Consider the following 25569-nt stretch of genomic DNA (forward strand, 5'->3'; position numbering starts at 1 on the left):
ACATGTTCTGATCATTGTGGATCAAATAATCCTCAGTATGTATTTCATTATAATGAAATACAATTATAGAAATCAAAAGGACTAACTTACTTTCTTTGGGTCGATTGATTATGGAGAACTCAAAAGTTTATAATAAATAGGTAGTGTGAAATTTGCGTTGTGATTGGTTGGATAGTATCACGTGATTGTGCAAAAATTTTGTTATAGTGGCACAACCGTGCCACTATAACGCTTATATAGTGCGTGCCTACGCTTTATGTACGAAGAGATTCGCGCAGGGCCTAGGGGAGGGCCGATGGACGTAGTAACTAGTAAGACAAGGCCAAGCATTTCAACGTATGCGTGGATAGAGCTCTGGACCATAGAGCTGTATTATACGATATGTATGCAGCTCTATGCTCTGGACGCAGAATGTAGGAGTTTATAAGCGAGTCTGCTCTGTGATGTGCAATACGCATACACGGCTGTACTAGCGTCGCACGCACGCTGTGTACAGTTTGTACGTAAACTACGGTAGGTTACCGGTTGCGGTTAACTCTGCGTGCAACAAGTGCAGTGCAGGCGGTACAGTGAGTCTTGTTAGATCTAAATTAGGGCCTAACGTGAGACCTACGGAAATACATGCAGATCGAGGGACCTATTTACTATAACAATTAGTGCATGTTCTATTGATGCACCAGTACTGGACTATAGAACTCCAAATACTAAATTATTCCTCGTGCAGATCTATTCACCTCAGCCTGCGGCCTCGGTGAAACAAAACAGCACTCGGGATAATTTAGTATTTGTCGTTCTCTAATCCAGTATAGTGTATCATAGAGCATGCACTATCTGTATAATAGAACACCCAAGAGTACAAAGGACTTATATCAACAGTTGGTAACTAGAAAAAAAAAGAAAGAAAATGACTGAATGAACTTCAGGCAGGCTGTGCATTTTGATGTTGATAATGTCTTGAAAATTCATTATTTGTTTGAATTCAAGTATGGCTAAGATATCCAAAAGCAAAGAGGTGGGACCCACCTTTTATCAGTTTGTTGTACTTTGTTTTTGGATACCTCAGCCATTTCAAAAGTCATTTCCAACAAATCAGCTTTGAATTCCTTTCGAATTGAATGCTCTTTAATATTTCAAAAGTGGTTTCTAATCATCTCGCAAGAAGTCAAAATTTGAATCTGCCATCTCAACCAAAACTATACCGTCCCTTTAAGCCATACCATGATCTTCATTCCGTGGGAGGGAATAAGGAGCAATTCAGTAATTTTGAATAAGCCTGTCTTGAAAAAGAAATGTTAAGGTACATTCTAAGGGACTATTTTGAGATGCCTGTAAAGAAAGTGAAGTTGCTATATGATACTACGTGTGTGCTCTCTCTTACATGCAGCACCAATTGAGTATGAGAATTTCTACAACAACCAGAAAACAGCAGCAGCAGCACCTAACGGCAGAACGATGCCCTCACCATCAGGGGACGCCCAGCGGCGGAGGGACCCACACACTGCCCTGCCCTCCATACCCAGCAACACCCCAAATCCAGTGACCAACGGGAACAGGCGGTCGTTGCCACGGCAGCAAGACGGTGGTAAATTTTGGAGTTTGCGCATTTGGCTAGGGGGGGAATTTGAGGGCGGGGTGGAGAAGTTTAAGCACTATCAGGTCAGAGGCCACTGCCAGTCGTAGTGACCGTTATCAAAGTAATAATTTGGGATGGTAACCAAAATGTGATAAAAAGTGAGTTTACTAACAGATTACTTTTACACAATGGCATCAAGAGTGACAAAAAACTTTAGGCAGAATCAAAGCAAAGTCACTGTTTAAACCTGATCATTGTAGAATTCTCCATAAAAGGAGCTGGTATCCTAGAAGAGATGGAAACATGAATGAACAATTTGTCCGGCCATGGTCTTATCTGTTTGACCGTCTAACTGGACATATTGATTGATATCTTTTGACCATCTATTTGGCAATAAATTTATCTGCCGACCATCTCTTGGGCCATGGTCCTGCCCATTGACATAGATATACAGCCTCAGCAGCTTATACTTGTCAAATTCAAAAGATTGCAAAAGCAAAGCAGCAATAGATTAAGAGACTGATGCACTAGCCTACAACAAATCCTGGAGGTTTATTGATGCAGCTGCCCAATGACAGATGAAAAGAATGTTTTCAAGATTTTCTGTCATTTAAAAAAAGAACAGTCAAAAAGAGAAAATTTTGAATTGGCATTTGAATGGTTTCAGAAATGATCAAGAAAATCAGTTGTAGCAGTGATTAAAGTCTGAATGGTACACTATAGGCATCTATTTCTGTGAGTGTATTCTGAAATTTTGTGCACAATGTATTCCACTTTGTTCACCATCATTAGAAAATATAGAGAGGCCAGAAGCTGTCAGCTGCTGCCTGTAGTGTACTGTCACATAGTGTACTAGTGTTCATCTTGTCTTTCCTGCCACTCAAAGTATTTATGCCTCATGTCTCCAATTACACATGACAATGTAACAACGAAATACCCACCCCCCTCCACAAGTACACACACACACACACACACACACACACACACACACACACACACACACAAACATTGCCATGGCAAGCTTGCACACAGCCTTGATACTGACTTTGTCCTATTAACACAAAATCCACATTCCCATGGTACAGGCACGCTGGATAATTCAGAAACACACCATATCTGATAGTGAATGCAGTTGTATTTCAAAGTCTTTTTGTGCATTTTAGTGCATAGTTTGGCTTTAGTTTCATTTCATTTTTCTTTGCACAATGTGTGTAGAGGCCAGATTATTGTAATTCATGTCAGACAAGGAGATTGACGTTTCTTGTATTTCATGCCAAAAACACAAACAGCTGACTGAGGCTCATTTCAAAGTTACTTTGTGTCAGCCAGTCTTTGGCACCAGTGATATTAAGTGACATTTACCTTGACATTAAGGCCCAAATTCACCTAGTAGTTTGAATCTTGTCCATGGATTACTGCTATGTACTTTTTGATTGCGTAAATGTGCACGAATGGTGGCATATATGCCAACAGACATCAGATACATTTGTACACTGTAGTTAATACACCGGTGGCATGTGCATGTACATTGTACAGCTGTGTATTTTGCTGAAATTTTGGTCATGGATTTGATTCAAACTACTTCTTTGAATTGAGATATATATGTTCTGAGTGTTGGGAAGTAATGAAGTGGTCATAATCAGTGTGAATTTTCTTGGCATATTTATTAACAGTGTTGTGTAACTTGCACTTAATTTGACATAAACGTGTTGCACATTGTGACAGAACATTCACACCCACATCCGCTCGTACACAGGAACTTTGGTGAGTATTGGAAGGCGGCACCCAGGAATCATCTCCCCAAACAAAGCTGAAATATTTAATGCAAACATGGTTTTGATTTGCCAGTGACATTAATACACCTTTGTACATCGTGACTGACATGTTCATGTTCAGATGGTACCACATCTTACACCCCCCTTCAGTATCATCCTAACCACAGATTTCATTTCCCATTGTCTGCATTGTGTCCCTCCATATTGATGTTGTGGACTAACCAGCAAGGGTATAACAATTAATCGGTTATGCAATTAATCATATTTTGTAACGAGTCTGAATCAAACTGATTTCTCGCCTAGAAAAATTTTGCTATGGCCATGTGTCCTTGCTGAGGAATTCCTGAAAATTGTCAGTTTGGCCCACCAGAATTTTTTTTTTGAATTTTTTAGACATTTTACTTTCCCCCTTTGGAAATTAAATGAAAAAAGACCATTGATTGCATTGGGATACTCTAGTTCAGAGAAGTTGTGGTTTGGGATCATTTGATGAAACTAAACAATTGCATTAATTTGCTAATTTGATGTGAAATGAAAAAGATCTACAATGTATTTGATGACTGAATTGGTGGAAATTTTTACCAGATTAAAATGGAATAAGGAAGTTTAAATATTTTCAGAATGTAGCAGTAACCAGCGAATGACCTCAAATTTTTCAGAAGTTGGGAAGTACTCATGAATGCTTTGTAGGCCTGTGCATAATTACATGTATGTGTTGCTGTTTTGCTAAACCTCTTGTTGTGATTGAGGTAATCTCATCACAAAGGCATATATCAAGATTTTTTATTTCATATGACCAGCAAAAGACCATACCATGCCCCTTTATCAGATTATAACCTTCAGTTATCGGTTGAAACAAAAGGAAGACAGAGCTGGATTTTTTTTATTTATTCCTTTAATAGGTGATTACATTCCAGTTTTGACTGGTTTGATAACATGTTCAAAATATCTTAGCAAATGGTGCTTTTGAAAAAGAAAAAGTTTTGGTTTCCATGGAAACGGTGGTGGTACTTGGATGTGGACTGCTTGCCAGCAGCAAAACAGTGTGCATTCAGAGCATGGCCAGTATTACACACTTTAGGTGCCATATTGTTACCCCTACCAATCCGTGCAATCCCATCATGCTGCATGAATGCAGGTGGTCAATGTTTTTCTCTGGCTAGATTTAATTGTGTCTGTCGAGATTCAGGTGTGGAAAATGAATGGAAAATGAATGCTCATTTACGTTGACAAAGGGCAATTTGTCAATCAATCACAATAAATGAATAGACAGTTGTTCAAATAAATGATTCTTGACATTTTGAAGTGACTGATCCCCACCCAAATATGTATGCCCATGATTTTTATATCATAGCTATTACTCAAAACACTGAATACAAGTAGTGGTTGTATATTTATGTCAATTAAGGGCAATTAGTCACAATAAAAATAAGCAGTTGGTTTCACAAAACTCACTTGGCATTACTCTATTACATAGAATTCTCTGTGAGGGAATTTATAGTTTTAAACAGCCAGACAGTAAGTGGCAAGTCCAGAAAATCCAAGCAAGCAACTGTTACATTTTTTTTTTGATTCATTGCTTTGAATGTACAATGTATACTAGCATGCCATCCAAAAAAAAAAAAAATGCTCAAGCTTTTTTTGGCACATACATGTATGTATGAGCCAAATCAAGCCAAATGCTATTGTTTACTGCTCTGTGTCTGTATTGAGTACAGTGTGTTGTACGTCATGCACCATCTGTCATTCGTATATGTGCAAAACGCTTTCAGATTTTCGTCTTCTTCTCCAAAATTGGAGGGTGGATTCTGACGTACGTAGCTTGGCAGGAATCGATGACCGATGAGGGGAGGGGATTATAGTTTGTACAATGTTGGTGGGGCCCCAGGGGCCCCCAGAGACCCACAGAGCGGGACCTGAATATCCCAACTGAGCAAATTTTCATGTTTTTTCAAATACTTTTAAAAAATCTTCTAAATAACTCAGACTGGAATTTCATGAAGAGATGGAATCATAAAGAGTACAACATAGGGAGGTACCATATAGGAATCACCTAGGATGGGGCCAAACTGTGACCGTGCATCACAAAACCAACAAAAAGTCGCACCCCTTGATTTTACTTGAGGACTCAGAATAGGTGAAACGGATCAACCAAGTCCATCTTGAGTTTTTCATGTTGTTTTTTTGAAAGAGCTATTCTTCTACATTATTCCAAAGTTAAGGATCATAAAAGTAAATGGGAAAGTGTGTTTTAAGCAGTTTTCTACAACCCTTTTTTCTGTAAAGTAGTGAGATCAGGTATGTCTCAGGGACCCCTTTTCATTTCTTGAAAATCTTTTGTGCACTCTTCACTTTCAACTCTAATAAATTTTGAAAAGATATTGCTAGTGCTTTGAAAGTTGGCATTAATCATGGACAGAATGTGTTAATAAAGCATGGTCAATTTCAGCATAATCTGATAATCCCTTCATTATTGTTGCTGCGGTGGTTTACATGCTGTTTTGTGTCCCATTCATTGCACAGCGAGCATGGCTTGGTAAAAATTAACCTGTTAAGGATGAGTCCTGAGTATACTTGGGCAGGGCTCTATGAGAAATACGTGTTGTAGCTAAATCAGTCTGTCCTCAATGGGTTTAAAGTGCTTGGATAGACTCTACTTCAGAGCCTCTTTTCTCAGTTCACACTTTTCCAGTGTGTGCTTTCTTTCCAATATTTAGATAGGGTCAGGGGAGTCCATTTATTATAATTGAGTCATAAATCCCTTTAAAGCTTACAGTCTGCTCTTTTAGAATCTGCACTTAACTGAGAATCCATGTCTGGTGACTTTTTGTTGGTATTGTGATGCAGGGTCACAAATATGCAAAATGAGCTGATTTTCTTAGTTTTTGACATTTTTATTATCTTCTTAAAAACAGGTTGCTAGACATCTACAAAACTTGTCAGGAGACATCAGTTGGGGGGGGGGGTCATATTTTGTATAAATGGTAATGGTACCCCATGGGGACTCCTGGGGCATGGTCCAAATACCCCCAAATTCTCTGACCTTTCATAATTTTCGATATTTTCATCTTCTTGAATCCTGGGGTCTAGATTTTGATATAACTTGGGAGAAATCGTAAATGGGGGGGGGGGGGATTATAATTTTTTACAAATATTAGTGGTAACCCCAGACGGGCCCATATATTGAGGCCTAAGAACCTTAAAATATAGTGTTTCCCGAGGGGCCTGAATCCACTCCCATATTCCAAGATTTTTTGAATAGTTTGCCTCAGGTGGAGGGCCATGATGGCAATGTGTGCTGTTCTGGCAAGCACTGTTACTGCTGGTCTCTTCTTTCCCATAGTAAATGAAATCTTGAAAATGAATGTTACTATTTATGATGATCTACATTCAAAACAAAAATGAATAACAGTCTGTTTCGATCCCATTTTTATACCTCTTTTGTGATGAAGCATGCATGAATATCTGATTGTATGTTTTCATGAATGGTATATACACATTCACTTATATTTGTTCAAAATTGAGTTTAAACATATCCTTTTGCTACTGCAATGTAAAGAGGGCATATTTTAATAAAATCTTGTCATCAAATACTTTAACATGAAGCTGCCATGATCTTTGCATTTGCATTGTTGCAATTCCATTTTGACACCTTTACTAATCAACAGATAATGGAGATACAATCTGTGTATATAACAACAGTACCCTTTATGATCTGTGTGTGCAAGAAACATATCATCCTTTTTTTTTCCTGTGGTCATTCTCTTTGTTTCCCTGGCTACAAAACTTTTTTGTTTTTCCCCTCATCAGTGCATGTGAGTTGTGGACTTCTCATCAGCCCCAAACGCTTTTTATTGTTCAATTCTAACCGTCATATTTTTGTGTTTTTGTTTTGTTTGTTTTGTTTTTCTTTCTCTCTCTCCTTCAGATTTCTGTAATTCATCCCACTCATTTCATTCTGATTTTTCAATTATTTTGGCTTGTTTCATCCCGCTAGACCCACTTTACGCCGCCGTGGATTCACCTCCGCCCCAGTCCAGTGCGGGGTCTATGCAAACCTTAGTCCGGGCACGGTTTGACTATAAAGCCCAGGTAAAGGAGAGCTTCTCACTTTATGAATCATCTAGAAAGAAACTTGGCAGAAAGGAAATACATACATACATACATACACACACACACACACACAATTATATAAAAATACATAAAGAAAACAAACAAATCCAAGTGACAAGTCATAAAAATGTGAATGAATGGGCTTCTTACAAGTGTTTGACAAATTTGTCAATCAGTTGTAATAAAAAAAAAATGCAACTCAATGCAAGAATTCATTAACTTGAGTGTGGACTTTTGTCATATGTCAGCAGCTTTTCTTTATTTCCACCCTTGATGCTTCTGTTCTATATTCTATATATTTCATGTGTACAATTGTATCCTTCTGTTTGTCAAACACTCTTATATCTATCTAGCTATCTATCTGTTCTTCCGGACATGTGTAGAAATATCTGGGCCCTATTGCATAAAACCCTTACCGCTGGACTTACCGCTCCTTTCTAGCAGTAAGTCTTCAGATTAGTGGTAAATTTTATAATCCTTGATGCTGATTGGCTGTGACGCCTAATTTTGACGGTAGTATGGTAAGTTTTATGCAACGGGCCCCTGGTGTATATACATGGTGTACAATATTAGAGTTTCAAAAGTTTCAGCAGGTATGATTAGAAAATATTGAGGCTGTCACAAAATGTCAAAATTATGAAAACAACATATGTGACCCTGCACCTCAAAACAAACAAAACGTCGCCAGACATGAATTTTCAGTTAAGACCATATTTTGAAAGAGCAGACTTTAAGCTTTAAAATGATGTATAAATCAAATCAAATGGACTCTCCTAACCTATCTAAACATCGGAAAGAAAGCACAAACTCAGGAAAAGTGTGAACTGAGAAAAGAGGCTTTGAAGTACAGTGTCTATTCAAGCGCTTAATCTTTACCAAACCGTGCTGGCTGTGCAATGAATGGGACAAAAAAACAGGAAGTAAACCACCAGAGTAACAACAATGAAGGGATTATCAGATTAAACTGAAATTAAGCATGCCTCATTAACACATTCTGTCCATAATTAATGCCAACTTTCAAAGCAGTAGCACTATCCGTTCAAAAGTTATTAGAGTTGAAATTGAAGAGTGTGGACAAGGTTTTTCAGAAATGAAAAAGGGATTCTAAAGACACACCTAATCACACTATTCTACCAAAAATGTTCGAGATAAACTGCTAAAAAAACACACTTTCCTGCCTGTTTTATGATACCAAATTTTAGCATAATGTGAAAGAAGACCCGCTCTTTCAGAAAATATGAAAAAGTCAAGTTGGGCTAGGTTGACCCATTTCACTTATTTTTAGTCCTCGCGCAAAATCAGTGTGTGCGACTTTATGTTCGTTTTGAGGTGCACGGTCACATATAGTAGATGTCTTTGACCTCCTCATTGGTGAAAACATCTGTGCTTGAAAATAACAGCTTATACAGTATTGAAGTGCCCAATGATGTAGGCATACAGTATTGTACATCCTTAAGATAGCAAAAAATCAATTCACTTTTAGTGGTTAATAATTGTGGTTGCTGTTCAATATCATACATTTGCTATTTACAACTCAGAGGAATGCTTGTTTCAGGGTACAGTACTTGTGTTCGCTGTGACCACGCAAGTCTTAGTGAAAGGTCCTACAAAACCACAGGACTTTCTCTAGAAACCCCTCTTCATTAGACACAATATTTTGCATACACAGAGACCTACATATTACATCTGGTAACAATACAGAAAATGTTCAACAGCAGGTGCATGCTATTGAAGTCTATAGCAGGTTTTTAAACATGTGAATACCTTTCTGCTAGACAAGCTTGGGTCTGCTCCGCAAGTAAAGGTGACATTTCTTCGCCCACTTGTGCATTTAGGATCTCGCCCGCTGGGTATCGTATGATGAAGATAACCTGTGATTTGATTACGTAAGATCGTGGAGTGTTTGTGTCTGTATGTATGTGTGTGGTGTGTGGTCTGTATTTGTGTTTGTATGTGTGTGTTTAGCTAGTATAAAAAGGGTTCAATTAAGACATGCATTATAGGATTCTGTCACCTGCTATCATATTTGTTGCAATGTACTCTAACCTTCTCGCGACCACAATCCCAATCTGCCATTGACATTATGTGTGAAGAGTTTGCTGATAGTATTAAGAGAGACAGCATTTGATGCTAGCACATTTGTAGCACCTAACAGGTAGACACGTGTACAGTGTGCGCAATGGAGTTATAGATGACAGCCAAACGTGGAAGGACTTTTCCTAGAGCTTTTTCTCTTATATTTTGTTTCAAGGTTGGATCGGGGCAAGGGATGGGAATACCAAAATCCAAAGAACAAGTCACTTTGCAACACTACAAAAAGTGTTGTGGGAGATCGAAATCATGTGAACATGAGAATCCTCCTCAGAGATACATGTATTACTTGTCTTGTCTTGCTGAAGATGCCCACAATCAATAGGTTGATTATCATGGCACTACACTTACTGTAAGATGAGTGAAATATATGGTGCATATTTTCAAATGTGTCAGAGAACATAAGTGTGGCTTAAGTTTGAATCCTCACAAAGAAAAATGTGACCATGCACCTCAAAATGAACATAAAGTCGCACACACTGATTTTGCGTGAGGACTGAAAATAAGTGAAATGGGTCAACCTAGCCCAACTTGACTTTTTGATATTTTCTTTTACATTATGCTAAAATTTGGTATCATAAAAAGGGCAGGAAAGTGTGTGTTTTTTTTTTCAAGTTTATCTCGAACATTTTTGGTAGAATAGTGTGATTAGGTGTGTCTTTAGAATCCCTTTTTCATTTCTGAAAAACCTTGTCCACACTCTTCACTTTCAACTCTAATAACTTTTGAAAGGATAGTGCTACTGCTTTGAAAGTTGGCATTAATTATGGTCAGAATGTGTTAATGAGGCATGCTTAATTTCAGTTTAATCTAATAATACCTTCATTGTTGTTACTCTGGTGGTTTACTTCCTGTTTTTTGTCCCATTCATCACACAGCCAGCACAGTTTGGTAAAGATTAAGCGTTTGAATAGACACTGTACTTCAGAGCCTCTTTTCTCAGTTCACACTTTTCCTGAGTTTGTGCTTTCTTTCCAGTATTTAGATAGGTTAGGAGAGTCCATTTGATTTGAGTTATACATCATTTTACAGCTTAAAATCTGCTCTTTCAGAATATGGTCTTAACTAAAAATTCATGTCTGGCGACTTTTTGTTTGTTTTGAGGTGCAGGGTCACAAATAAACAGAAAATATTGATAACAATTGAGTTATCTGTGGACATTAGGAATGTATAGTGTTCAATTTAACTTTAAGGTATTAAGATGGCTTTCATTTTGAATAGTTCATGAATGAAGTGACAGATTTCTTTTTCTAAAGTTCTGTGGTAGTCATTCATAATTTGTTGTATTGCAAAGATGCAGCTTACAAAGTATAATACAAAAGAGAGAAATGGCCAACTTGGAATCCTGTTGTTACATTTCCCAAGGACCCCTTCCCCCATTGTAATTAATCATTCACAAACACACATATGTGCACACATACACATGTTCCACTTCATTTAAACTCAACAATTAGATTGTGAGAATTTTGTACATATAGATGAAAGTCACGCTTTAAAGGGATGGTACAGTATTGGTGGAGATGAGAATTGGGCTTTTAACTTTTTGCGAGATACCAAGAAAACATTTATGATATAGTACAGAGCATACTATTTTAAGAGGAATTCAAAGTTTATTTGATGAAAATCGGGTTTGGAATGACTGAAACATCCAAAAACAAAGTAAAACAAAGCAATTGTAATAAAGTATGGGTCCCACACTTTATTAGAATGGCTCTTTTTGGGATATCTCAGCCATTTCAAAACCAATTTTCATCAAATAAACGTCAAATTCTTCATAGAATTACATGCTCTTTCATATTTCATAAGAGGTTTCTCATTATCTCACCAAAAAATGTTAGAAACCTGAAATTAGGTCTCAATTAAAACTGTACGATCCCTTTAAATATGACTCCTTGCCAACATTGATAAGTGGTCTCACTGGAATTCCCAAGCTGACACCAGTGAAACAAACTCATTTGCTGTTTTAGATGTGCAACAAGTACCATTACTATTAAAAACAAAGAAAACAAAAGATTGACTCATGAGGCTACCACCTTCTCAAAGAAAATCTTTGAAATACGGAAAACAGAAAAGTGAAAACTTTAGCAAAACTTGGCATGATGGATGAGCTGTATCGAAAAGCAGAATCATGCAGAAATGTACCACTCTTAAAAAATATCAAATTAGCAACTTTTCCAAATAAGATTTGTGGTGCTGTCACGGAAAGGCCATCACAATAAATTGTTCGACCAGAACCGGACAAATAGAACGGTTGATTAGTATCACTGCTATCATTTAGCTTTATCTTGCCTGTGTGGTGTATGTGCATCCTTATTAATTGGACAGCTGTTCACACGCTCCTCAAAGTACATACTGCGTATCTAACTCTTGGTTTCGGATACGTATGAGAACCATTGACTCATGGTCAGATGGATGCAGTGTCTCTATCGACAAACTTATTGTTCAGGAGCCGGAAAGGCACACACTGAGATGTTTTATCCCTTTGTGTGCCTGAGCACTTTAGCCAGAACTTGCTGTTGTTCTTTCATCAGCATCCAACTAGTTTTCCAAAACTGGACCTGATAGTAGATCAGCCAGTTACGTCTTTTACATAATTATTTGGTTTTGCATTCACACTTCATTAACCTCAGAAGCATATGCAGGATGTTATCCTTTCAAATCATGAAGCAGATTTCCAGTTTATCTCTCACTTTCATTATTGCTTTTAAAAGGATGCTATTAAAGATGTAAAGCACATTTTAAATGTCATTTATATGTCAATATGAGATATTGTACTGGTAGTTTATAATAACATTATTTTTGCCAGCAGGTGTAGATCATAATTTTCAAGTAGAATTAGCTTGAGGTGTGAGTTTTCGTCAGTTTGTCTCCCTGTACAAATGAACAAATGAAATTTGTAAAATCACAACTGCCTATCTATAATTTAACAAACATGTAGGGGAAAAAAGGAACCACGGGGCATGTTTGTTAAATTATAGATCAGCAGGTGCGATTATAGAGGAAGACAATTGAAGAAAACTCACACCTCAGCCTTCACCCCTCTACTTGATAATCTCTTGCTTAGAATTAGCTCATTGCTTCTGAGATACATTCACTGTCCTTTGCCATACTGACTTTGACTGTTTCTGACCACTGGGATTGGGATGGTGTACCCTGAGCTAACAGAGAGTAGTCCAGGATGGACAGTCCGTAAAGGTGGTTGGTCAGGAGCATTTAAGGGTTGGACAAAGCACCTCACCTGTGTCACACTCATTTAGCCCGTTGAGGTCGAGTTCCGAGTATACTCGGGCAGGTGTCTATGGGAAATGTGTGTTGTAGCAAAATCAGTCTGTCCTCAAAAGGTTAATATGTGTTCTCCTCCCTGCTGATGTTTCTATTTCTGTCGTATGTTAAAAAAAAGAAAAGGGAAAAAAAAAGAAAGACTAAACATGCAAAATTATATTCAGTCATAGTTCAATCCCAGTCTTTGTTCAGACCCAGGCTTTTATAAAGGGCTCAGCCAATGAGCATTGTGCTATAACCATAGAATTTGTGCTAGGTTTCTTGATTATGTGATGAAATGATGAAGATAAACTGATCATGTTATTTTTATTTTCCCTGTGGGAATGTGAAATCTGTTCAGTCTAGTTAAAGATTGATGTACTGCAGAATCTTGATGCTGAAGACTGTGCTTCAATAACACTGAAAATGACTGCATTGTCTTAGCCTACTTTAGAAATAACAACATTTACTTTCAAGTGTGTAAGGTATCAAGATGAGATTTATGGTCCATGTCTTTGAGTCATAGTTGTGAATCATGCCTGAAGTGATGGGAAATTTATGCTCGGTGTGAAATGTAGAGGGGGTATCGGTGCTATTCTTATAATCTCTGTAGAAATATAAAAAGCAATGCATGCGTGAATGTGATGTGCAAATATCCAGCATACTACCAGTAGATAGATTGAGTAATGTAAGAAATGTGAGATCATGAAGTATGCAACAGGCATACATCCTAGTTCATTTAAAAGGACAAGTTCACCTTAATATACATACATGTGGATTGAGTGAATTCAGCAATTAGTATAACACATTTATAAGTGAAAGTTTGAGGAAAAAATCAGACAATCTGTTTAAAAAGTTATGATTTTTTTAAGTGTCATTGCCTCTTTCAGAAGGCAGGGGAAATAACAGTACCCCTAACAAACATCAGTAACATGTTAAGAGAATGTGTTCCTTTTTCCAGAAAATGACATTTTATGGAATTCTCTCTGTATTATCCTTACATCATTCTATGTATGTGACATCAAAAACTTCAGTAGTCTTCTCATCCAGCAGTGACTGCACAGAATCTTTAATCATTCATAGGCAGTTTTTTTTTCTGTCATATCGAAATTGCAGTATAACTGAACAGTAAAGTATAATTATAAAGGTATATGATAATTTGGGGACCTGAATTTTAACTTCATTACATCAAAAATTATGTTATAACTGTGTTCATTATATAAGGAGTGCTCTGTTTTGTGAGTATTATCACAATAATAGTTATGTTTAGATGCATGATGTGTTCGGCATTTCGTCACATTTTGATATTTTGTCTCTTTTTTTTCAAACTCCTACACAAAACAATTCTCTTAGGAGTGATTGCCATGAAGTAAAATCAAGTGTAGTAAAAATAGATGGCAAGGTAAGTCTATGTTATCATACTAGAAGTAAATGTGTAGCCTGCATATAGGTTCTGGCAGTATCTTCATGTTTGTAGTTTGGAACACAGTGGAAATGTTAAGTTGTGCAGCTGCATTGTATATGCATAAATGTGATTGTGCTCATCTGCCCACAGCGGTTTCCACTGGATGGCATTTTTGCATTTTTGCTTGTCAGTTGACCATTTATTCCCTTTTTTGTTTGTGTGTATACATCCAAAGTGTGAATTATGTTTTTCCTAAAACCACAAAGAAGGGGGAAATAGTCTGCAACTTCTTTCTCAATTTCATGGAAAGCTGTTATCCCCCCCCCCCCCAAAAAAAAAGGTGTCTGCAAGTAAGGTTTAGACTAGGAAATGGCTTACTAACCAAAAGGTAGATAGTCTAATTAGTTTTGCTCACTGGCTGCCATTTATACTTCAGGAACTCTACAAACTCTAGAAATTCATTTTTTTTCCACACTGTCATTCCTCAATTTTTCAACTCTGTATGATTAATGCAATGCCATGAATGTTTGCCTATCTCAACAAATTAGAACTAAGTTATCAGAAAGCTATCTACACAAGATAAGAAGTTTCTTGCCCAAAATATGCTCATTTAGTGCCTAGAGTAGCAGGGCTGCCAACCAGTACATTTTTTTGTCCTTAAAAAATAAGAAAATTTTATTATTTTATTAATGAAAAAAAAAGACTTTTTATATTAACCTTCACTGAACATTGTAGTATATAACAGTTTCCCCTCCTTTTTTTCATCTGAAATATATGTGTGGGTTTTTTGCCTTCAATATGTTTTTTTTTTTCATTGTGCTTTAGAAAGTTGCTTGATCTGCAACAGTTGAACAGTGCTGGTGAAGTTTATGTGTAGAGTGCTAGAATAGTATTTAGCATAGCATCAAATTCATTTTGTATATTCACTACACAGTCTATGCACTCTATTGCTGAGCTACTCGTAGTGAAAACTTTGTGCGTTTTGTATCAAGCAATGCATTTGGTTGTATATGTGTTTGAATAGTGCAGAAGCAATCATGGTGTTCAGAAATTACGCGTAGAGAGCTCATAGTGCAACACATTGTATATCTCACTGCCTTTTAACTGAAAAAAAAACTTGCTTTTTCCCCCTCTTGTGATGAAGAGCATGATGTAGTTGACACTGGTGAACATTGATTTGCTCTGTTTTGTTTCTTTGTAAAGTTAAGGATATGATCAGATGAGAATGTTAGTTTTGAGAAGCGGGATTCAGTGTAGGGTGTAACTTGAGCAGGGGAAACTGTGTGCTGTGGAAAAGGACAGGAAGATTCATTGTATGGAATGGATGGTATCTGCAAATAGGAAATAGCAATGAATATGAGACAAGGATGTCACCAGCCTGGGTATTTTAAAGATTGTGGTGGGAAAAAGTCAAGGGTTTCTGACTACAGAGTCTTTGAAAAATGATATCTTCAAGAGACTTTCATTTTCCTTATGGCATTGATGAAATCATCATAGGAAAATGAAAAGTACCAGGGGCACTGGATGAAATCATAGAAAAATGACAAGTATCAGGGCACTACAGTAGCACAAGTAATAATGAGTCACAGTTTCAATCACATTGCAGCAGCAGTGTGAGCACAAGCAAACAAGTAATGAAGACACTTTCAAATTGCATTAATTTGTAGTAGTTCAACATGTAGGCTCCATAGTGCTGTCTAAGTACATGTATTCATGATGATGATAGTTAAGTGACAAATCTTAACATTATATTTCCATTAAATTCGACTTGCCTGCATTATATTAACACACACAAAAACATAAGTAAATAGTTGCTATGACTACAAGTCTCTCTAAATTGATGTAATGCAGGGTTCTGATTCTTGTGCCGTGATAGTCTGAGAATACTTTTCCACCCATTCACCATATCTTTGTTTTTTTGTTTGCCAGCTCACTAATTTCCTGCGTGGCTTTTAGGATTGTATTTGTGTTGTCCCCGTCTCATCCGTCCGCCACCTGTCACTCACATGCACTGTTGCCATGGTGAAGGTTGGTCCGCCCTCATCTCATGCCTGCCAAAATGCTGCCTGGCGGCGGGAATGGCGCTCAGTCGCATCGTCTCATGTAGCACAGCTGTCTTTAGGACACGGCATTTTTTGGTCTGACGTGATTGCATTGTGCATGAACCATCTTTATTTCTTCCACACTTTTCCAAAGGCAGGATCAGGGTTGAGATTCTGGAAAACTTTAGAGCATGATGCATCGTGCATGTTCCCGTACTTTTATGATACTGTTATTATTATTGTTATTATTATTATTATTATTATTGTTATTATTATTATTATTATTATTAACTTTATCATGATTGTTCTACTCAATATCGATAGCAGTAATCAAGAATGCATCCATTGAAGGCAGATTGTATGAAGTTAGATGTTCCAAGGGTGAAGTATGTCTGAAAATGGTAGCAGGGAACTGTCATTCTCATCTTAGTCCAGTGTCTCTACAATGCACTTTTCTGTAGGGGGGGGGGGGGGGGGGGGACTCTTGTGAGTGAAGTGCTGTATAATTTCCAATCATTTGTGACATTTTTTTTTTTTTCAGAATGACTCGTCTTTATGCTTTTGTGACATAAATATAATGTTTATTATCAAAGGACACTACATGTAAATTACCACATGCAGGAGAACTGAAGGATTTTTGTTCAGTTGATGTCGCATTTGCCCCATCACATTTTATGAAGTGATGTACAACTGTACGTCTGAGGCACTGCACTAACGCATGTGCATCCTGTTTGTTTTCTGAAAACACACAAGCTCAAAAGTCATCTGTGAAGACTGTACAGAAATAAAGGGTAGTTTTTTTTTCTCATGGGCTAGTGGAATAGTTCGCTCTACTGTGAAGCATGTCATCATGCAATTTTTTGTTATTATTTTTTGTGGGCTGTCAAGGGGGAAAAAAAACATTCAGTGTATAATTGGTGTAAATAGTAAACAAATGGGCTCATTTTGAAGGCATTTATTAACCTGCCCATTTTGGACATAAATTTAGGATGCTACCGGCATTGAATGCTCCATTTAAAGTCTGAAAACAAACAAACAGACAAGCAAATAAACAAACAAAGAAACAAACAATAACAACAACAGAAAAAAACCCATTGTGTGGGGCAGAAATTGGTGATTCAATCATTCACCTGCCAAGGCACCTGGCTATAAATAAACTTGGAAAGCTTCACCTTTTTTTTTTTAGTTGAGATGTTCACATTTATGTGGCAAGCTGATTTGATAAGTTGAGATACAACGGTGTACATAGTACTGTCCATGTCTTTTGGAAGAGATTGGTGGCAACTTCAAATGCTCTTTGAATGTCAAAGATTACTAAAATTTTTTGGGATTTCATTTGTATTTTCTTTTCGTCATTTTTTTTTAAATGACTGTACAAAGACTTCATTTTTTACTGTATTGTCTAATTTCCCCCAAATTTCCATCCAGTGTTTCATTTGATGTCTCTCTGCAGTCGATTAAAATGTATGTGTACTTGGGGAGACTTCCTTTTAATTCAGTTGTATATGGATGTGCTTTGTATCAACTTGAGAATGAGAAAATGTATAATCTAGGATTCGACAGCCTTGGTTTCCTTACATTAATGATTTTGTTCATAGCTTTAAAGGTTAATAATGATGTTCCACAAACATTGAGGAATTTCAACACAAGCTGTGTTTATAAACCATGAAACCTATCTGATATAACTGGAATGGTTTCATATTCATACCTTTGATGATTGTGTTCATAGCTTTAAAGGTTCAATAGATTTCCTCAAACATTGAGGAATTTCAACGTATGCTGTGTTTATAAACCATGAAACCTATCTGATATTACTGGAATGGTTTCATATTCACACCTTTGATGATTTTGTTCATAAATAGCTTTAAAGGTGTAATAATATTCCACAAACATTGAGGAATATCAACATATTCTGTGTTTATAAACCATGAAACCTATCTGATATTACTGGAATGGTTTCATATTCACACCTTTGATGATTTTGTTCATAAATAGCTTTAAAGGTGTAATAATATTCCACAAACATTGAGGAATATCAACATATTCTGTGTTTATAAACCATGAAAGCCATCTGATATAACTGGAATGGTTTCATATTCATATCCTCTAATGATGGTACCTTTGATATTGCTATTAAATGTCAATTTATAACTCAGTCATCATGCCAACTGTTTAATAGGCTGCTTCATTGACAACAGAATGGCCAAGACAAGTACAGCTGTAGCAGTTATTTATTAAATAATTTATCACTATCACTTATGAAAGAGGTGACATACACAGGCCATTTTGCCCCATATGCTTATATTCCCTTTATGAATAAAAAGTGTTACTTTTGTGAATTAAATGTTGCCATGCCAACAGATGGGTAGTCCGAAGTCCTCTCCAAAGACCACTATGACACTGGGCCGCAGATTATTCTCTGCCCGACCAAGGGGGTGAGATGCTTAGCTCACCACACAACACACTAACATCACAAGGCGCTTTCCAGTCACACACCACACTCCCAATTTTCCCACAGAAGGGTTGTTTCTTTTTCTTTCTTTGTTTTTCTATGCCACCATGCAGTTCGGAAAGGGTTGTGAGGAAGCCCACAGGAGAAATGTGTGCACTTGTATAATTTTCATCTTGTGTTTGTCTGCACAAGTTTGCTTTTTTTTTGAAGGACCGCCCCAACCAACTGATTCACCAGCTCTGTGCTAATTCAGCACTCATGCTGCACCTCTTCTACGTGGTTTTCACTGCTAAAAGTAGAGAAACAAAACTTGTGCATTATTTTATGGAAATAGAGGTCAGTTTACAAGTAGTCATGAATTCATTCAATCTTCCATCCTTGGCTTGTGGCAAGTTATCTTTCTCAATCTTTTGTGTGTTTTTTTTTTGGCCATTAGAATTTGTTTTAGTAATAGAAAATGACTGATAAAAAAGGTCAGAAAACATTGGACAGGTCTTAGACCAAACTTTGAGGTAACCATCAGTAAAGTGTAAGTGCTTGAGCACTGACAAAGCTCTGAATTACATAATGATGCTTGTAGAAGTGTGTCTAGTGTACAAGGCTGCTGAGAAAAAAAAAAGCTTGATTCTATGTGATTTGTTTGCTGCAAACTGCAACTTTCACCTCTTGTTACTGTGAATTAGAGACAGACATGCTAATTTCACTTAAAATTGCTTTATCCTAGAATCTTTATCAACATTTCTTACTTACTTTGTAGATATTGTGTTCTCAACAAAATTCTTTCCATCCATGGAGCAGGATTTTTGAGTAATGTTGAAATCACATGGGGAAATAATTATCATTATTTTTTGATGTTATAAAAAACCTGGATTTTTATCAAGGTTATTCTTGTACATGTGACCCTGTAACCATGGAGGCCTTTAAAGACCCTGGCATTGGCATATTTTGAAATTGTCTGTACAACGTTCTCAGCAGTTCTGAATGATTCTGACCGAATGTACAGCCTTGTATACATGTCATTTCCTTACAAATCTTTATTCATTTCATAAATCGGATGAATGTTGTGTTTCTGATTAGGAACTGTAGGGCAAACTAGCTTGTGCACTATAATGCATGTGTCCATTTTCTGTGTTTGTATTTGTATTTTTTTATTTCAAGTTTGGGACGCAGGACATTTGAAATCTGTTGTTTGAATTATGTTAGGCTTGCACACAGCATCTCAAGGAAATAGACTTAAAGTTCATTATTCCAATAGTAAATTCTTAATACTCTCAGGTGCTCATTCCCAACATGAGGGATGGGGATGGGGCTGGGGGTGATGGGTGTGGAAAGGCTTCTCTTAACTCTAATGATCTTTTAGACATGAGGAGTATCACCAAGTGTGGTACTCCTTCAAGAGTTATATCAACATCATATTACACATGAGATGTTCTTTTCTCTAGTGATAGATACCATGACCGTGGCTGCAGTGATATATATATATATATATATATATATATATATATATATATATATATATATATATATATTATAAAACAAATATCACCTTTTATTATGATGTGTCCTCTCATATCTCCTGTTTTTTTCCTACTGTCACTTTCCATTCTTTAGTTTTATTTTTTGTCTGTCTTTTGAAGTATTTCAGAAGCATCTTCTGGAAAGATTTTTTTTTTCTTTCATAATTTGTTTGTTTGCAGTATTATGTTAATTTGAGTAACCATTCCAGTTCAGCTACTTGGTAATCCTTTTTGTAGGATGCATTTTAAAGGGATGGTATCGTATTGGTTGAGGTGAGAATTCAGCTTTTAACTTCTTGCGAGATATTCAGAAACCACTTTATGAAATGTTAAGAAGCCAACAATTCCTAGAGGATTTAAAAGTATATATTATTGAAATCAGTTGTGAAATGGCTGAGATATCCAAAAACAAAGTAAAACAGAGGGAGCCTATTAAAAGGGTCCCACCTTTTATTAGGATCCCTTTTGTTTTAGATATCTCAGCCATTTCAAAACCAATTCTCATTAAAGAGGTTTCTCATCTGAAAAAGTCATCATGAAAAAATGTTGGAAACCTCAAACCCCATCTCAGCCGCAACTGTACCATCCCTTTAAGATCATCATTCTTTCTTAGGTTTATGGTGCAGTGTATATGAATATGGCACACCATGGTGACCGAGGATTTTTCAACATTTTGTCAACATTCTTGCAAAATCTTGTCAATCCTAGGAGGTTAGAATATTCATGATGGTGCTTCTTGTGTGAGTGTAATGATTTTTTGTGTGGATATTATTTGCCTTTATGTTTGATAAATGTTCCTGTTAACCTAAAACATTCACAGATATTATTTATTGATATTTTCCCTGTTCTCATGAAAGTCACATGAAAGGTATATTTTGTTTATGTTAACACATTCTATGATTTCTCATTCATCAAAAATATTGCAATACTTCTGCATTATACATGTACCAGTGTCACAGTGTTCTTTCTCTACCTTTTTTCTTGTTTCTATCATTTTCTTTAGTGTAAAAATATGACTTGTGTTATTATTATTTTGCTGCAGTATTATTGCATACCTAATGGCATGGTTTATGATATGGTTACTAAAATGAGATATTAACTTGATTTGCATGATGAACATTTGATGCATCGTGTGATATGATGAATGGATATAGAAAAATGTAATTTGTGTTTTATGTTATCAGAACTCTCATACATCATAATTGATATCAAGTTGCGTGAATATCTTGTCATCAATTATCGATGGAGATAGGTTATTGATTGATGAAATTTGACTTTCCAGCATTACTTTTTGCCAGAAGAGACAAATTTTTGGTAAGAATATCAAACATCAATTATGACGTTCATATTAAAGTGGCAATTTCAGAGTAACATAAACCCCCTCTTGTTGGTAGGACATCAGCACATCATTCAGTTCAGCACCCACTGACAAAAACCAATAGTCAAGATGCTGCTGTCATGATAATTATATTGATTGTCTTATTTGGTATTCGTTCCTGTCTAATCTACATGTAATTCAAATCTTCTGCCTTGTCTTACCTGATAACAGAAAAGATGAATCAAAAAGTCAGATATCCCTTTTGTATTTCTGGGTGTATGTTCTGCAGAAATTCCTCCTGCAGTCAATGCAATCTAATGATTGTGAAAACAGGATCTTGATCTCAAAAAGCAGACAAGCTTTAGAAGATGGCATTGCAAAATGCTGACAATCTAGCATTCTTGGAGTTTGCTGACATGGAAACAATAATCAAAGTTCCCTGCCCCAACAATTCAAGTTTGATCAATCCATTGTACGAGTATGTGCATAGCGAAAGTGCAATTAGACGACCATAACATAAACTAAAAACTAAACTAGATGTGAATGACTTTTAGGAAAAGATGTCCATTTGAGGGAGGAGAGATGGACAAAGAGATAACATTTTTTGAAAACTTTCTTTCTTTCCTCTCTACCACCTTTCAGGGACCCTCCGAGCTAAGTCTTTCCACTGGTCAAATTCTGAAGATTCTTAGTCAGGACTCCATGGATTGGTGGACGGCTGAGCACGAGGGTCGCCGCGGGGTCATCCCCGCACAGTTCGTAGAGTTTCTCACCCTGAATGACTCAACGGAAATAACTTCAATTTGAGCGCCTTCCATCCTCAGCCCCAACCCCACTCCCTCATCCTTCCCACTTGTCCAATTTTCCCCCATCACCCCTCCCCACAACCTCCCCATTCTCCATTATCAACTTCTCGCAGTGCTCATAGACAGTGTGTGCACTGCAGGAGTTGGTTGGAAAGTTTCATCCGACTGCTGGATATTACAAGTTGAATCTGGACCCCTGCAACAATGCACATGGCAATCAGCTGCATTTCCTCCAAACTCAATCCCGATATATCAATTTTAAGATGCAATGCAATTGCTCTTTTCGTACTCAGTTTTCAATTTGATTGATAGATCTTGTGTTATCAAACGCTGGTACTGGTGATTGTCTGTATAGGATGTATTGCATTATACATTATATTGAAAAATATGATGTGCTGTATGTTTACTTTTTCATTCTTTCTTTCTTTCGAGGGGGGAAAGTAGCCTTTAATTGCATACTGTTTGATACAGGGTTTTTTGACAAGAAGGCTTCCAAATGAGTGCTTGTGTGGCTCTGTGAAATAGTGACAATAGTTTTAAATGTCACATTTCATTCAGTATTTTATTTCTTTTTGTTCATTTTGTTTGTTCAAGCGATGGAAAGAAATTTTAAGATTTTGCCATGAAATGTAGAGGAATGTTTTAGCTTATCATCACCCACTAAGAAAAATATGTACAGAAAAGTGCAACATAACAGGAAAGTACACTGAAATCATTCTTGGAGATTTGGAATGCAATTAAAAAAAAAGAGAGGTTTCAGCTGTATTATTGTGGGATTCATATCTGTCATATCTGTATGATTCTCCTGTATTACAACACATACAGCTTTGCCACAGAATTCTTCAGTTTTTGTTCAGTTATACTTTGCATTTCTTTTTCTGTGGGCCCATCCTTTATGTAATAACATCTGTTTGTTTGTATTGATGTGCCGTCTATACCAGACGTGAAACAAGTAGACTTGACTTCATTAAGGTTTCAAAGACGAGATAAATGTTTAATGATTTGAGCAAATCCCAACTGTTCCCCTCCTTTGTAAGAAGTGCACTGTTCATTCCACCAATCATCTGTTGGGGGAACACTCCAGCAAAGTTGCACATTAAACAGTGGTTAATAGTTTGGGCAAGTTTACCATCAGCATAAACTCATTTACTACTTAGCAATGACCTTTGACATTGCATGTACCCATCTTCTACGCCCTGTTGCATAAAAAGCAGCAATCAAACACAAGTCAGGAAATCAACCATTATTTGGGTATTGGCCAATCAGAATTCAGTATGTAGAGACTTCGGCTTAATTTTCTGACTTATGTCTGATCTCAACTTTAATGCAGAAGAGCCCTGAATGACAGAGTGGAATGAAGCATCTTTTTACTTTCTACTGGATTGATTTTAATACTGGATTGATTTTAAGACTTAAACATGTTTATCGATTGTAACAACAACAATTTAGGTAAATACCTGAAGCAAAAACTGAAGAATGTCATAGAAGCTACAGTCATTTTTAATGTTAGTAAGTGTACTATTTGTATGCAAGGAGGCAGTGTACTTTCCCTGTTTTTGAATGGTGTGAATTTATGTATTGCTGAGGTATAGAGTGTACTTTACAGAAAAGAATATGAGCCATTATTATTATTTTTTTTTTTTTGAAATTGAAATTGGTCACAATATCCCACAAAAACTGCTTAAAACATCTCAGTCATACAAAACAGTTTGTGCAGGACCTTTATGTAGTTACAAATTTGTCAAAATCATTTGGTAGTATGTGCTCAAACATCATTGAGCCATTGCCTTTTTTTTATAACTTTGTATATGTCGGAAATAAGTTTATGGAACATCTCCCATGTAAAATGCAATGCAATAATGACCTAATTATGCAACTTATATCAAATACCAGTTTGAGTGACATTTTAGTATGAACTGTAATTTCTATGAATTTTTTAATTGTGTCAATGGTTATTGGAAGAGCTGGTAAGTGAGAGCTACTAAGTATAATTGATGAGTAAAAGAAAAGCTAATATCACATTAATTTGTTATTTTTGATAGGATCATCTTCTGTATTCATTCCACTGAAAGTTTGTTGTCAAGGAAGTTCTTAATGTCATTATGATTATGGACTTTTGATAATTTTCTGTTATCATATTTGTGCTGTGTCATCATTTCTGAATTGTTGTTAAGTAGTATCATTAATCTAAACTGTTATCAAAGATTACCACATGCTTTCCAAAAGCTTCTAAATGACAGCCCATTGACAATTTACAGCAACAGACTTCTTGTGCCCTATCTTCATTATAAATGTGAGTAAAATCTAAGATAGTTAGATATGGCTGTAGCTCTTTTACCGTTAAGAAATGAGTGATGCTCAAATGTTAGCAGTTCCCCCTACACACCCAAATACAAAGGAATGGGGAGAACAAAATCTTTTTTTGTTTGCACATTGTTGACTGCAGAAACACATTCTTTTCTTTCACTTTGTTTTATTTTTGTTTCTTGTTTTTATTTCGAAGCCACATGTTTGGACATTTGGTCCAAATATCCCTATAAAAGTGATTCATTCAAAGATATAGAAGAGAAAAATGGAAAGTGTGTGATTTAGATGGGAAATGGCATGATGAGTCAAACTGGTTTTCATAATAGCACTCACCAGCTATAAAGTACATTTGTATGTCTTGTTCTCAGCAGCCTGTCCCATAAAATATAGTGTTTTGTAGAGTTTGATGTTTTGCAGGAGTTAAAACTGCTTCCAGAGACATGATACAACTGTGATGTTGGTATGCACACTGTGTGTGCCAAGCAGGCCTTTCCATCAAACACGTTGTCTCTCAAAACCCACGAACATGGTGAAGATATGTCTAACATCGTTACCATATCAATTATGCAAAGCCCACATAAGGGAATATACTACTCAGTAATGCTATTGCTGCTCTACTGATTTTTTTTCTGCAGCTGCAACATGTTGGACTCTTACTATGATCATTATTATCTATTGTTTTGTTATATACTTACTCTTGCAGAGATTTTCTCTTCTATAGAAGAATGAGACGCAGTACATATGTTGCATTGTGTGTATATTCTGATCAAATATTTGTATAATATATATGTATATCGGGGCTTGACATTAGCTGTGGCCTGGGGCCACTGGGGACACTAAAAAACTGCTGTTGGGCCACCATATTATCATAAAGGTTATCTTTTTGCAGTCCTATTGATCATCTCTGCT

General features: G+C 36.5%; 1 protein-coding gene across 1 annotated transcript in view; it reads left to right on the plus strand.

Moving 5' to 3' along the window:
• The window catches only part of LOC139734913 (proline-serine-threonine phosphatase-interacting protein 1-like), a 91516-nt gene extending 68062 nt beyond the window's left edge, over positions 1–23454 (plus strand). Inside the window, exons 11-13 of the mRNA XM_071645693.1 lie at positions 1385–1582; positions 7346–7440; positions 22190–23454. Of these exons, the coding sequence (XP_071501794.1) occupies positions 1385–1582; positions 7346–7440; positions 22190–22354 (458 nt within the window). The 3' untranslated portion in view covers positions 22355–23454. The remainder of the gene's footprint in view (positions 1–1384; positions 1583–7345; positions 7441–22189) is intronic.
• The last annotated feature ends 2115 nt before the right edge of the window (positions 23455–25569 follow it).

Source organism: Diadema antillarum, unplaced genomic scaffold (assembly GCF_040938485.1).
Source record: "Diadema antillarum isolate AM-2024a unplaced genomic scaffold, OU_Dant_1.0 seq00000550_RagTag, whole genome shotgun sequence".
Lineage (NCBI taxonomy): Eukaryota > Metazoa > Echinodermata > Echinoidea > Diadematoida > Diadematidae > Diadema > Diadema antillarum.